The 16,194-nt window shown below is 44.0% G+C and overlaps 1 protein-coding gene across 1 annotated transcript in view; it reads left to right on the top strand.

Annotated features, from left to right (window-relative positions):
- The first annotated feature begins 263 nt into the window (after nt 1–263).
- The window catches only part of NOX1 (NADPH oxidase 1), a 48,567-nt gene continuing 32,636 nt past the window's right edge, over nt 264–16,194 (top strand). The window contains exons 1-4 of the mRNA XM_086964629.1: nt 264–461; nt 9,013–9,108; nt 10,683–10,793; nt 14,452–14,536. Coding sequence (XP_086820755.1) covers nt 417–461; nt 9,013–9,108; nt 10,683–10,793; nt 14,452–14,536 — 337 coding nt within the window. The 5' untranslated portion in view covers nt 264–416. The remainder of the gene's footprint in view (nt 462–9,012; nt 9,109–10,682; nt 10,794–14,451; nt 14,537–16,194) is intronic.

Below are 16,194 nucleotides of genomic sequence, written 5' to 3'. Positions count from 1 at the left end.
TGCCGCATCACAATCACACACACGCCTGCTCTGCCTTCACCGTGAACGAGTGTGACACGGACAGGTGTTTTTTTTTTTTTTTACAATTGAGCAATGGGAAATAACAGGGGTTGTTTCCTGGAAGAAAGATAGCGGAAAACCCCTTTCCAGCTGTGAGGGCAGGGCACTATTCGTCAAGATTGCATTAGGTGAGCAGCTATTGTTGCGGCGCGAGCGGACGGGCTGGGCGCCAGGATATAAAGGCAGGGGCGGGACAAGGAACTCACACTATCAGGCGCAGGTGGAATCTGAAGACGCGCCCGGTCTGCGCGCGGCAGAAGTGGAAACAAGCGGAGAACCGCACGGACTCCCGGCGCGCACGCGACCATCACACGAGCAAGGACATAGAAGAAAGAACTCCCCCCGAAGACGCGAGGATGGGCAACTGGGTGGTCAATCACTGGTTCTCGGCTGTAGTTCTTGTAAGTATCGTGTTTTAATTTGCTTTAGTTGTTTTATGAAGGAGCATTGCTTTCACTAATATCATTTTTAATACTGGGTGATCCTGGTAGAAGCGTAACTTTAAAAGAATGTGTTGGGGGTGCTTTTCAGTCATCGTCCAGTGGGCTGGACAGAGAGTTGTGTGTGGGGGTAGTCGTGGGACCCAGTGAATTTAGGGGAGAGTTGTTTCTGCAAATGACACCTTCGGTGTGGTTCAATATTGTTGTGTCCTGTTGGACACAGTTGAATGCTTTGCTAGCCACTCCCTCGAGGGCTGGCCCGCACACTCACCTACACCCATCCAACACAGGTGCTACCAATTAGGGACCCTTCTAATAAAGAAGCCCGAGTGCACGTGCTCGTGGCCATTACCAGTAACTACGATCACGGTGTTAGTGTCTGCTCATTTCTAGAGCCCACGGATACAACAAATATGTAGTGTATATTAATTTCAACTTTTCCATAGTTAGTATAATTCCTAAGAAATCTATTTAGCTAGTAAACATATTTGTTTTAGAATAGAGTAACTACTCAAAGCACAGTGACGATACAACCATCACAAATGCATGGTAGTTGTCGAACGAACCTAGATCAACTATGTGGACACTTATGACTCCACTATTGCCCATGCAGCACATTCACCGAGCTGCGCGTGGCACGGGTACTGGACCGGCAGGGGGCTCCATGTTGGTCCGGGCTGCGCGTGCTCACCTTACCTCTGGCGTGCCCGGTGCAATGCTGTCCCCAGTGACGCATCTTCCTATCTCAGCCTGCACCCGGCCGCATTAAGGACACAATCGCACAGCTCTTACCTCTATCCTGAACTGCCTCACGGGCCGTCCTCCCGGATCTCCCAGAGTGCGCCTTTATCTTTACCTGCAGCATGGCCCGATACCCCAGGACTCAGTCATCCACAGAGCTCACGCAACGCACGTCTATCTAACCTGCACCTTGTGCACAATGAATGAATGAATGATTTGATTTGATAGCGCACACGAATTACCACAACCGGAGTATATCGGCGCACATTCAGCACAAATGGGCTATAACCAAATCTAGAACAGGGACGTTTTTCCTGCTTTCCTAAATTTGCTGTAGTCAGGACAGGTTATAACAGACAACGGCAATTTGTTCCAGAGGGTAGGGGCCACAGAGGAGAAACTCTTCCACCACATCTGGATCGTGGAATAGGAGGGACTGACGGTAACTCCTTCGCACTGGAAGGCACATTTCTATCAGGGTGACACCAGTGAAGCCTCTGACAGCTGCTGACTCAGTACTGAGGCATCGACAGAGCTCTCACAAGGGACCTCCGCCCTGAAGTGAATTGTGCACCAGCCTCCATTCTCACAGCAATCTCAAAAGTAATCTTGAATCAACGCATTTCATTGACACATTGAAAAACCCCTCTCTCTGGTGAGATACTCAGCTGGTCAATGCACCCACTGCAGAGGACTGGAAGCTCACACGTCTGCCACCTGAACGGGTTAGTGATAACACCTCAAGGTAATTCAGTTTAAATGTTCTACAAAATTACTCCTCTGCAAACTTTCCATCCAAGTGCTTGCGTATAAAAAAAATCCTACATACGATGAGTTGACGTCTCTGTTCATGCTTTGAACACACGGTGCAGTGACCTGGGTCTGGTGGCTCAACAGAATATGTACCCGCTGTGAGTATGTTTCACCTCATGGTCATAAGTTTGAATCCTTGCAGTTCTCTCAGCCTTTCAGCCTTCTGAGGTCAATAAAATGAATACCAATAACCATCTATCAGCCGTAAGGTAACAGCAGTGGGGCCGCGTGGGGTGGGATTTCGAGGGACGATGCAGAGGGAAAATTAAACATGCCCCCCCACTGTTACCTGCACGGACTGCGCAGAGTGGCGGCCCATGCAGGTAAGAGCGGTGAGGTGTTGGGACCCTATGGGAGGGGGATTTCGACAGATAAACGGTGAGGGAAAATTAATTATTTATTTGATTTGCCCTCGTCATCGTCCACAGGGCCGGACTTGCCATATCGGCCCCGTCATTTTTACCAAGGAGTGCCCAAACAACCCTTGCACACCTAAAATGTTGGGTCGATTCCTACATGCCCTGGCCCAGGAAACAAGAACCTCCCAGGATGGCGACATAAGGGCCAGCATTGTGGGCCTCTGTCCTGTATTTAAAAACTGGAAAACCCATTACCTGCCTTTTGCTGGGTGTAAATGTTGCTCCAAGTAAGAATGTTCAAAATAATTAGGCGAAGGCAGTTGTTACTTAATCTGGTAACATGTGTTTCACAATAAGATCGCGTCTTCAGGGCCACATCTTTTCACGAAATAGTCACTTAATGTAGTTGCTCTAGTTTCTTTCGTTTCTAACCTTCCTTAGCCCTCCTAAGAGCTTAGTGGTGTGCGTAATAGATCAGCAGTGTAATAGACTTTCAGCCAGATGCATCAACTGATGGAATTGCGATTCCTAAATAGCGATTTTTAGAGAATCGCTATTTAGGAATCGCAAAAGCCAATGCATGTAGGAATCGTGAAAAAATACCGATTCCTACACATTCCTTAATTGCGAATCGCAATTAAGGAATACCTCCTCATTCATTCTTATCGGCCTAGAGGCCAATAGGAATGAATGGGAAGACATTCTCAATTTGCGATTCTCAGTTAGAGAATCACAAATTGAGAATGCAATTTCAAGGGTGCCAGGGTGTCAAAAGGACACCCTGTTGCACCCCTGAAATTGATCTGTGCACATATGTTGTGCATACACATGCCCTAAGGGCATGTGTGTGCGCAACATGAAACTTTGAAAAATGCACAAAAGTCCATTTTTCAAAGTTTTAGCAAATTACCATGAAGTGTAACTTATTAGTAATTTGGTTCTCCTATTAGCGAATTTGCCAATTTTTTGACTTTGATGCATTACATTTAAGGAATCTCAATTTAGAGATTCCTTAAATTGCGATTTTTGCATTTGGAATGATGCATCCCAAATGCAATAATACCGGTCGCAAAGGGGCAGATTCTGAGAATCTGCCAGTTTCCGACCGGTTTTTAGGTTGATGCATCTGGCTGTAAGTGCCTCCTTTGTAATTGATGCATGCATACATTAATAAGTGACTATTTTGTGACCACATGTGGCCCTGCAGAAGCGATCTAACCTTGTTGCGAAACACTTGTTTTCCAGATTAGGCAATAAAGAGCAAGGCCGGAATTGCAGAACTGTGACCATGTCTAATTCCCGAGACTTTAAAGCTCAAAAGCCACCCTTCCACCCGCACTCATCCTGCCTCACGACAATGACATTTTCCTTGTTTAGCTTAGTGCAACTGAATGGCACCCTGGGGAATACCCAATTAGTGCAAGACAAGGAAATCCAGAAGCCCCACCAAATCCATCAATGCGCCAACCCACCAGCCACAATCCACACCCACTGTTCCAGTCTAAGGGTGTGTCCCCCATGTGTTTGGTGGTGTAAGGAAGTATGCAGCCTGGTGCTGACTGGTAGCTACTTCTTTCCAATGAGATTGAAAGTGAAGGAAATGTAGATCAAGTGATTACTTGTGATCCCACGGCAGGTGGTTTGTTTTTTAATTTGGACTGCGCTTGGTATATATGCTTTGGAAGAACTGCTTTACTCAATTTTTCCTTCATTTCTATTTGCAAACCCACATATGAGCAAAAGCAGCAATTGTCTTTCATTGGGTTTTCATAATACGCTCTTGATACTTTATTCGGCGTGGCTGTCAAAACCACAAAGTTCATTTTTTGCGTTGCTTGTGTTTTTTCGGTCTTTTACTGCCACAGTTTGCCCCTCCCATCTTTATTTTCCTATTTAGTATCTTGATTGTAGGTATTTATTTTTAAGAAACACACTGCGGGTCCAATGAGGCATATTTTGTGCTGCAACAGGGCGCAAGGGCGACGCAAACCCCAAGTGAGATTTATCAAGCCAAGCAAGGCCACCTTGCAAGGCTCTGCATGGTTTGACAAACCTAAAGGGAAGTAAACCAATGCAAATTACTGCATTGCATTACTCTGCAGCAGGGAGGCGTTCCATGGGTGGTCATGGGTGTTCCCAGCATCTACCTGTGGATTTTTACGTATTTCCAGATTCACCATTAGTGGTAGACCTGGGAATGCGCCAAAATGCTATGCTTCGCCAGGTGAGGCGTAACAAGGAGAAATATCTTTATTCCTCTTTTTTCCTCTTTCTATGTGTATGCCTACTGCTGCAAACATTGAAAGAGGAGAATGCCACTCAGAATTGTTTCTCTGCAGGAAAGTTTCACTTCTTGCACAAAAACAATCCTGCCAACAAAGCAGGCACCCTCGCTACATGATCCAATGGTGTCTATGTTGGTGCTAGGCAACCAAAAGTGTGCCAGTGCTAGGAGAGGACAGGAATGTGCATTATAATGTTAAATACAGGACATTTCTGCCCTTTACCTTTCACACAGCACAGCAAGGTGGCTTTGCTGTGTTGCGCCGTACAAAAAAATGATCAATATACCCCAATGTGTTTTCTATTTGTAACTGTTTTACATGTCGGTGCCAGTGCACGGTAACTTGGGAGGCGCTGGAAGACCCAACAGAATGCATTTGACAGATTTGCACAACTTATTACAACTTCCAAAATAAAGTGAGAGAAAGAGAAGAAATAGTCAAGTTTTGAAGGGAGAAGAGAGAGAAATTGAGCGAGATAGACAGTGTGCGTGCATGCATGGGTGTGTGTGTTAGGGTTGGTGTGTGTGCGTGTGTGTGTAAGAGAGAGAGTCTATGAGACAGACGGGCAGAGAAAGTGTAGGAGAGAAAATACACAAATATGTTTTGCTTGGTTATGATAATATTTTACAATTTCATATGCCTACCACTTAACCAATTTCACCCTCTAGTTAATTCCAATCAAAAGCGATAATTAGGGATATACACAACAGAGAATATTAACCAGTTATACACATTAAATGATTCCCCCCATGATTAGTAAAATAAGGCACTCTTTTCGAGTTAGGTCAATCTACCAAATTTCAATATTTATTTATAAAGCGCGCAAATACCCTAAGGTGTCTCGGCGCTGTTCAGATCAAGTGCATAGAGATCAAGTTCTTACTAATTAAAAAGCCATGTTTTTAATTGTCTCCAAACGTCATCAGAGAAGGACTGGATTTTATATGGAGGGGGAGAGTGTTCCACAGCCTGGAGACAGCGACTGTGAAGCGTCTGTCCCCCAGTTCACTTTTTTAGTGCGAGTAATTGGAAGCAGATTAGCTGTAGAAGAGAGCAGGGCTCTTTTGGGCGTGTCAGCAGACAAGGCTTTCTTTAAAAATTCTGGCCCTATGCTATTCCTGGCCTTATAGGTGATACATAGCGCATTGAATTTGGTACGGCTCCTAACCGGGAGCCAGTGCAGTTGTCGGATAATCGGGGAGATGGACGAGAATTTTGGAGTATGGGTCAGGATTCTGGCAGCAGCATTTTGGACAAGTTGTAACTTTTTTAGGACTTGCTCTTGGGCATTTAGTAACAATCCATTACAATAGTCAACCTTAGATAGAACTAAAGTACACATCAAGGTTTTGCCCGCGCTGGTTGGCAGAAACGGCAGTAGTTTCTTGACCATCCTCAAAGTATAGAAAGATGCTGAGACTACCGCATTGGCATGGCTTACAAATGACAGTTTATTGTCAAATAAAAACCCTAGATTCCTGACTTTATTAACCGGTGTCGGGTGAGGGCCTAAATCCGAAGGCCACCATGCTGGAGACCAAGACTGGGTCAGGCTACCAAAGATCATGACCTCCGTCTTGTCTGAGTTTAATTTTAAACAATTGTGATCCATCCAGGAACTGATGGCCATCATACCATCCTGAAAGTTGGCCGCAACTGCTCCTCCGTTGTTATGAACAGCCAGTACCAACTGGGTATCATCAGCGTAGGATGTTAACCCAATACCGTATGATTTAATGACCCTCGCCAGGTCTGACACATAGATGTTAAATAGCGTCGGACTTAACGAGGATCCCTGAGGGAAACCACACGGTAAGGTGAAAACAGGGGAGAAGAAATCACCCAGTTTAACTGACTGCTCACGGCCAGACAGAAAAGTAGTCAGCAGTGATTTGGCTTTGTCCTGAATGCCGATCTTTCCTACACGGTCGAATAATGAGCATATTTCATTGATACACATGTCGGTTTTACCTTTGTGCATTTTTTTCTTGCTCTCTTCAGATGAAGTTCTTTAAAGAGATTGAGGGTAGGTTTTCTGCTTTTATCTGGTCTAATAAAACACATAGATTGGCGGCGATAGGCACTCTCTATAGGCCAGAGAAGGATGCACTCTGTTATAGATTTTTTAAGTTCCAAAGAGTCTCAAAAAGGATGGATTACTCTTTCATGAATGTATTTTTTTAGGAACATAAGGTAGAGCCATTTCATACGTCTTATCAGATCACAAAAAAAAGCCATATACAAGATCTTGCATTGGCACCTAAAACGAAAGGAACAACTGTTTAATCACTATTACATACTGCCTATTAGTGGGGTAACCCGCTTAATGGATATTTATATCTTAGTTCCGCAAGTTGCAGCACGCCCCAAGCAGCAGCTCTTTTGGGATGGTCCCAATGATGAAGCATGTCAACTAGGGGCAACCCTGGGTGAGTGAGGGGACTCAAAATCATTTTCGTTTCTTTGGACAGTGGTCTTGTTTCACGTATTCAGCGGAATCCTCATTCCCTGGGTTAGGTTTTTTTAATCTGACAGATTTTTTGTCAACTGGATAGTTATATCGGCCATCTTCCCTTAATAGATTAAAAAACTGCTTCCAGACGGGGAAGTAATTGCTATTGAAGAATTGTGGATTGTTTGAATCTGAACTCCCGGGAGGATTGGACTGAAGTTGAATCCAAAATTAGGTACTCTGCATTGATGATACAATCATCGTTCAGCCATGTAAGGCACTTTTTAATCAAATTTGATCTCAGAAGAATCATGGCAAGTCTGGATTTAATTGAAGATCTGATAGAGAGTAGAACATGTAGGTCTATTAGTTATTGGTTAACTATCCTTAGACAAAATAGGGGCAAGGGAAAGTTCCGGAGAAGTGGCAGTCTAGGGAGGGCCTTGAGATATCGGTAGAGACTTGGAATAAGATTAATTTGTTTAACATCTCATTACTAAAGGGGGCGAATTCTTGCCATATGCAGTATTGCACAAAATGACTGCTGTGTAGAACACTGGCTTTCTTGAATTAAATTAATCTCCAGATTTCACATAGCTGTTTTACGTTCTCAATGGAGGGCAGAGGTAATTGGACACATACCATCAGGAGCTGTTCTAAAATGAAACCGTTTTGGGCTGAGACACAGGGATACTATCTACATATATTAGAGATTGATTTTGTACTGGGTGTCCAGACAGCAGGTTTGGGTATGCATCTGTAGCTAATATAAATCACTGCAGAAGAAATAACTCTTTTGTTGAATGACTTCGATAGCAAGGTCGATGATTATCCAAAACTGGAAGGGACCCCTTACCTTTGAACAATGATGGTTCAACATGCTAAAAATTAAGGGAGATGAATGTCGTTATGCACTTATGTCTGGTACACATAATAAATTCAAGAGATTATGGGGGAACTGGAATAGACTTGGTGGAGGGAGGAGTTTTTTTGTTAATATTTGGGGCATAAGTGCAATATAAGAATAAGCTGTTGTGAACTTTGGGGCGATGTGCAATATTGGTTTTCCTTTCTTATATTTGTTGTAATCGTACTTTTGTTAAAAGTGGAATATATACAGTGCGTTATTGGGAGACATATTTTTCTGATGTGCTCAATCTGAGGTCTCTAAGCTCTACCAATAATAAAAAAAAACGTACACATTTTTTTTTTAAGAGAGTGAGATGGAATGTGCGTGCGTGTGTGTGTAAGAGTGAGAGAGTGAATGTGACAGACAGGAAGAGAGTTTGGGAGAGAAAATACACACGTATATTTTGATTGGTTAGGATGATATTTTACAATTCCATATGCTCACCATTTACCCAAAATAAAATATAATGTATTACTAATCACTGTTGTGTTAGCGATATGTTTTTTTTATCAGGATGGCCTCCACCTAAACTGGGAAAATGTGTGGGCTGGTTTGTTGGCTGTTTGTGGGTGTGTTTCATGGTCTACTCTACTGGGCCGGTTTTCACTGTTGATGTCCCTGGTATTGAAGCAAACATTGCCTACCGCAAACACACTTCCACCCAGTCTTCCATACTTTTAAAAACACTTATACAGCAAAATTAGATCCTCTAACACAACTCGTCGCACAGTTATGATAACGATGACCGTAAGTGTCTATTTTGATGGGTTTCGCTAATTTCAAAGACTGATATCATACTGGTGTTTAATATTCAAGAGCCATTTGAGATCTGATGAAAGAAAAGGATATTGAAGTCGTGAGCCAATGGCATTTCTTGTTAGAATAATGCTCTATTGCTTATTATCGTTATTACTTTACCTGAATAGCTTCTTTGCCTTTTTTCTTTTCACAGGCCGCGTGGCTGGGGCTGAACATTTTCTTATTTGTTTATTTTTATTTGGTGTTTGACAAAGGACCGTCATATGCCTACACCAGGGTGCTCCTCGGGGTAAGTGTCATCACTTTAAATGGTTGCACCAATTACATCATAACCGGTTCTCTTCAGCGAAAAACTCAAATTTGCAAGACCGAGAAGAGACTTGTGAGTGGTATTCTCACATTGTGTTTTTGCACATCGTTCAAACCACAGACCATGAATATTTCTCTTTGGCTGTTAATTGTGCATGCCTGAGTGGTTGAGTGAGTTAATGAGTGATCTATGAGTTAGATTAAGCACGAGAGAGCGATACAAAAAAGAGTGGGGTATAAAATAGGAGTGCAGTGAGTCCTTAGCATGACAAAGGGGAATCTCTCAGCAGGCGGTGGCCAAACTTTGATTGTTAGCCTTTTCATAGCTGCTAATGTACCAAATGTACTTAAGGCAAGGGGGCTAGAAATAGGGGTGCGGGGAGTGCTGCAGAACCCCCCAAAATAGCCATGTTGGAGTTCAGAAGGTGAATGAGCAAGGAAGAGGACTTTTAAATGTTTTTATCTTGTCACATGTGTTATGTGTTTAGAGAGAAGTCACAAGCAACCTGCTGCTCATTCTTTTAACATGGAGCTTGGTGTTTACTTATCTTTCTCTGACAACAGAGTTAGAGGATATTGTAAAATTAACTATGTGACAATCTAGCTGTGGTACAGTGAGATTGAAAGAAAAGGCTGCAGGATGACACATTTTCCCTGATGCACAACTACATTTGAATACCTGTAAATTAACTGTACAGCTATTTCAAAATATATCAGCAATTTGGAAAGCCAAAATTTTGTAATTCTGTAGACTGATTGAAAGAAAACAATTCATACAATCAAAACAAAGACTTTTTAGTTCTTGATGTGCAAATGGTAAATATTTGCTGAAACCTGGTTTTCATCCATTAACACTTGTGCGCTATGTCCTTTTACCAGTAAAAATAGAATTCAGTGCGAATTTTGAGGACTTTTCAATGGAAAAGGTGCTGTCTGTAAATCGCGGTGCATTACCATACCATTCTTTAGTAATATATTTTTTAAGAGTGTGCTCCAAAATGCAAACCCGGCTAAGCCCAACACTCTTACCACTCTCCTGATAGGGTGACACATTTCCTATACTTGTTCTTTATGTGACAATTGGATTTTGTCACAGTCCCTATGACTTCAGAGATGTAATATGATCGCAGCACCCCCTTTCTGAAAAATTCTAGCACCACTGATTTAAGGCAATAATCATATTCCATGAACCATCCCTTTGCCGGCTTGAACACCTATGCTAATAATAGGAAACTTAAAACTACAAATCCCAGAATGCAATCATGCGGTTGGCCATTCAGTTTTTTGGATTACTCACTGGTATGAAGCTGCCCTGCCTGTCCCAGACACCTCCTACTGCTTCCTAAATATCCTACATTTTTTGAGTTTACTGCCCCTGTCGCTGCTGATCTAACTCCCTATCAATGGAAGGCTTTGAAGATTGACCAATGACATACATCTTCTGTACATTATCACACTTACTTGCCTTAATGCACAATTTGAGATCATGGAATAAAAGATAATCAAACAATGACTTATCGCAGTAATTTAATCAGAAAACTGTCTGTTTTGCAGTCGGCCTTGGCCTGGGCACGTGGGTCTGCGGCCTGCCTGAACTTTAACTGCATGCTGATCCTGCTGCCCGTCTGTCGAAACCTGCTCTCTTTCCTGAGGGGCACCTGCTCGGTAAGTTATTGCACGAAGAGCCATTGGCGAAAGTTTCACTGATGATTCGAAAGACAGGAATAGGAAAGTAGCTTCCAGATCCTCACTATCTCGGAGGTTCGCCTCGCATGTCTGCTCTTCAGTTACACATTTGCCTTCTTTGGTGCGCATAGTGAAGACCTGCATTTGTTTGCCTGTAGATGCCAGTGCTTGATTTTGGGGCACTGAACATGGCGCATGGGTGTAGTGGTGGTCAATCATGGCTTGTGCAGTGGCCTTGAGTGACCGCTTCTCACTGCAGAGAGTCCTGTGTGGCAAAGTAGAGACCAGAGAACCGGTTATATACAGCAGGAACCAGCATAGGCTTCAGTCAAAGCATGAATGACGTGGAAGCCTGCTTTACCAGCCCAACACTTAATTAATTACAGCCTCCGTGGAGGTATCATTTGTTCCAATATTGGCATGTATGTCTTTTGTGTAGCAGTGTCACCCGTATGTCTACATTATCACAGTGGTGGTTGAGATTTTCTTTTGTACCTGCGCTGTTGCTGTAAAATGCTCTGAAATGGTTGTAACTTGTACCTGTGTAACAAACAACGCCTCGGCGTTGTTTGTTACACAGGTACAAGTTACAACCATTTCAGAGCATTTTACAGCAACAGCGCAGGTACAAAAGAAAATCTCAACCACCACTGTGATAAAATTCGTTTTTCTGTAGTAACTTGTGTGATATGTCTTGAAATGATGCCTGGGGAGTGTGGTTGTAAAAATGGAAAGCACTGGGCAGAAATCGATCCTGAGAATGGAATGCGTTTGTCGTACATTTCTCTTGAGCATGGCATGCAGAGCATTTGGCACACATTGCCCCTGTGAATGGAATGCATTTGATACTCATTGCTCCTGAGAATGGAATGCATTTGATACTCATTGCCCCTGTGAATGGAATGCATTTGACACCCATTGCTCCTGAGAATAGAATGCATTTGGCACACGTTGATTCTGAGAATGAAAACTTTTTGATACTCATTGCTCCTGAGAATGGAATGCTTTTGGCACACATTGCTCCTGAGAATGGAATGCTTTTGGCACACATTGCTCCTGAGAATGGAATGCTTTTGGCACACATTGCTCCTGAGAATGGAATGCTTTTGGCACACATTGCTCCTGCTAGTGGAATGCTTTTGGCACACATTGCTCCTGCTAGTGGAATGCTTTTGGCACACATTGCTCCTGAGAATGGAATGCATTTGGCACACATTGCTCCTGAGAATGGAATGCTTTTGGCACACATTGCTCCTGCTAGTGGAATGCTTTTGGCACACATTGCTCCTGCTAGTGGAATGCTTTTGGCACACATTGCTCCTGAGAATGGAATGCATTTGGCACACATTGCTCCTGAGAACAGAATGTGTTTGGCACACTTTTCTCCTGAGAATAGAATGCTTTTGGTACTCGTTGTGGTCCTGAAAATGGGGTGTTTTTGGTACCCAGTCCCGAGAATGGGGTGCATTTGGTACTTGCTGATACTGAGGATGTAATACTTCTGGCTCACATTGGTCTTGAGAATAGAATGTATTTGGCACACATTGCTCCTGAAAATGGAATGCATTTGGTACTCGTTGTTCCTGAGGATGTAATACCGTGGGCTTACATCGGTCTTGAGAATAGAATGTATTCAGCACACATTGGTCCTAGTATACCTCCAACTCGCATTGAAGACTGAATGTGCCTGATGCCGCAACTCAATGCAATATATCCGGCACGCAGAGGACATCCTCTTTGAAGTACACCAAAGAAAGTGAGGAGCACTGGAGGTTCTTACTTTGTCACCCGTATGTGTACATTGTCCATGTACCCCCCCCCCCCCCCCCCAACCCAAGATCATGGCATTAAGGCCCTCACTATGCAGGAAGTACAGTGATGGCAATGCAATTAGTAGCATCGCTTGAACTACTGATGTTTCCTGCCCTTGAGCAATGGGAGTTTCCACACTAGCATATATGCTTGGAAGAGCCCTCAGCATGTCATATGCATGTAGCCGGGAGAGAGGGCTTAGAGGCAACACATTCTAGGGGTTCTTTGGTTCAGACTCTTTGCTCCTAAGTCCCGAGTACAATATCGAAACAAAAGGTTCTTCAGAATTCTTTTTGCCTCTGGCTGCATGGTTGGCAATAACTCTTAGGAAGTGCCGGGAAGTGTGGGTGCAGATGTTCTCTGTATGCGGATTTAAGTTATGGGGCGAGAACATGGCCTGTAGACATAGTCCACTTGCCTTATCTAGGGAGACGGGTCTTTCTTGAGATGCTGCTGTTTGCTTTACCTGTGGTGTTGTGGCCAGAGTGTAAATGATGGTGGCCAAAATGCCCCTGTGATTTAGTCTTTCTCCAGTTGTTTAATAATGCATGTGGGGAACTTTGCATCATACACTTGAACTACTTAAGCCCTTACATGAACTTTTTCCGCTGCCAGCATTTGCAACAGTGAGTTTTTGGATCCAGGATTTACATTTTCTTGCGTTCAACCCTAAAGTATTATATGCAATGGCGATATGGGCAATGAAACAAGGTAATAATAAACAATTACATTCCTTTGTCTTTTCCACACTCTGAATGAGCGGTGTGCATTCTCCTGGCAGGCTTCTCACAGCCTAATAAACTGCTAGGTGGCGTGAGAAGTTGCTGCATTTAAATAAGCAGGAGAAGTCTTCAGGGCGGGGAGGTTTCACCTAACAACTGCTTTATTGGTGTTGAGCAACATTTATAAAGAGGTGATAATAGCCGGTCAGTGCTGCCATTCCTATATTCAGACACAAGGATCTCTGTTATAATATGAAGCATGGTAAAGCAGGCCTGTGGCAGAAGGTTTAGAGTGCGTCAAGAGCATGTTGTCGCTTGTATCCTGCTGGTCATAATAGCACAAGCAACATGAAGAAATGGCTGATTGTTACTGTCATTGTTAGTGTGGAACTTTGAACTTTTGAGTTTACTTTCATTTTGTCTTTTGCTAACAAATGAATACTGCTTATACCTGGGAGACTCCACCCCAGAACCAATTAAAAACATTAGTGATTGGCCTGTGCTTAATGTATGGGCTGAAGGTGCAGGCATGCCTGCATAAGCATGGTGAAAGTTAATAACTAGCTTCACCAGTATCAGTGTGTCATCCAAGTCTCCCAGAAAGCACACCCAGACCGGTCATTGTAATGAAGTGATCTTTGTTAATTATATACTCCATGGCCCTTGGTTCCTCTGCTTCCGGGTGACTTGCCTTCCACCAAGCTGCTCCCAGGATAGCCTAGGTATGAATGTCCCTTTGTGTCCTCTGTACGCTGCGGTAGGTGGTAGCACGGGTATCCTCGTGGGGCTGCTGATACTCCTCCAGGTTGTGTGTGAGTCAATAAAGGTGCAGCAGCTGTCGCCAGACACTTTTTTTTATTTTACTCTATTATAGATGGTGCGAGCCGTGCATCTACATCCGAGCATAGGGACCATTGGTATATGTACTGTTAATATTTGTGTAGCAGGGCCTAATGGTTTGTTCTTGAGCCAAGTCGTATAATGGTCAGGTGGTGGCACGCTGGACTGTCTTGCCACGTGCTCGCTGTAATGTATTCAAACATGCCACAAAGTAGGTTTTAAGCAGACGTCTGACGGCTCTCCCGGTCCTCTTACCTCCTCAGTGCTGTCGGCGAACCTTGAGGAAACAGCTCGACAATAATCTCGCCTTCCACAAGCTGCTCGGATACACAATTGCTCTACTGACAGGTAACACGTGAGACAAAACACCCGCGGGACTGCATGTGTAGATGTGCACAGTTTAGAACAGGCTTCCAATCTCCGGAAGGCGACATCTGTCCAGCATACAAGTGTTCTGTGTTCTGAGGTCATATAATATCATCATATCATATGTCATGTCATATCATATCATGTAATACAAGACAACAGCGCGCTTGCTTTCATAGCTCTTTAGGGCTTTTAGCTGCATTATGCATACCATAAAGGACCAGAGGCTGTATTTTGGAAGGCTCTTTCTATTGTAACCTGTCCAAGAACAGCAAGGGGCTCCACATATGAAAGTGGCATAAGAAAGAACAGCCAAGCAATCTGCTAATAAGTGATTGCAGCCACAGCTAGATGGCGACATCTAGAGGCATTCTAGAGAACTGCTGCAAAGTGATAAGAACAAGCCTCGGAATAACCAGATTGTAGAGAATGGGATTTTACTGCTTTTGTCATTCCATCCTGATATATAATACTGCAAGTAACATTACACCTTCAGTAAGTCAGTACTATTGGCTTTGTCAATGATTATTAGTTGCATAGCATAAATATGCAACAACCATGGCTTTGTGGTTATAGCATAATGAAAGTTCATCAGTTCTCACATGATAACGAGTCTCTTTGAAGTTGCATCAAAGGCTGCAACGGTGGAACTTCTGCAGAGTCAAGAATTCTTTTTTACTTCCTGAGGAATGGAGACCACGATGGGGACTAGTCTCAGCACCTGTTTTTAGAACGACCCGGCCCACTTAAAGCCCTGGTAGCAACCCACCTTGCTGCACTGCCCTACGCCAAAGTGTAAGTGCAGCAGTGCACCGTATTTATCCAATACGGCGCATTCCTGTCCTTTACCCCTGCGCTGGCGCTGTTTCGGCAGTCTAGTGCCCTGGCACCATGCTGCAAGGGTCTGTGTATTGTCAGCAAGATTATTTTTGTCCAGCAAGGGGCACCATTCTGCACAAAAAGAATCCGTAGGGGCATATACCTCTTTCTATGTGTGCTGCATTCCGCAGCACACATAGAAAGCGGAAAATGCCTCCGGAGCTCTTTTTGTGGGAAAAGGCAGGAATGTGCCATACTGTGATAAATGTGGCGCATTCTTGCCTTTTCCCTGTAACGCGGCTTGCTGTGCTGCGCTGCATAACTTTTTTGGTAAGTATGGCCTTGTCTGTGTAAAAGTCCTGGAAACAGCAAAGCTGTTGCTCCAGTGATTTCGTTTAAACACTACTAATAATAATTTTAACGTACCACTGTCGCTGTTTTAGCCCCCTCCCTTGCCCTTCCATCTCTCTCTATTCCCCGCGGGGACTCAACACCCCCTTCATAACCCAACAAACAACGTGGAGCCGGCCTGGCTCGTGGAGCCGTCCTGGCGGGGCTACATTGTGGGCGGTTCAGGTGAGCTGGGGGAGGTGTTTGGAGGAAAGTCGCTGATCTGATGTCGCCAGCTGGAGCCGGGCCCGTGACAAGGGACCAGTGTCGCCTTTCACTCACCAGCAATAGTGAGGGCGGAAAATATCTTCCGCCCAGGGCGCTGCTGGAGTAAGGGCCGGCTCTGTATGCTTCAACTCTAGCAGGAAACAGGGAAAAGAAGTTTCACCGTTTGCTCCACGTTTTGGCCCTGGTGCAAAATATTATGGAAA

The sequence above is a fragment of the Lissotriton vulgaris genome, chromosome 4_1 (assembly GCF_964263255.1).
Source record: "Lissotriton vulgaris chromosome 4_1, aLisVul1.2, whole genome shotgun sequence".
Taxonomy (NCBI): Eukaryota; Metazoa; Chordata; class Amphibia; order Caudata; family Salamandridae; genus Lissotriton; species Lissotriton vulgaris.
This window is presented reverse-complemented; position numbering and strand designations above follow the sequence as displayed.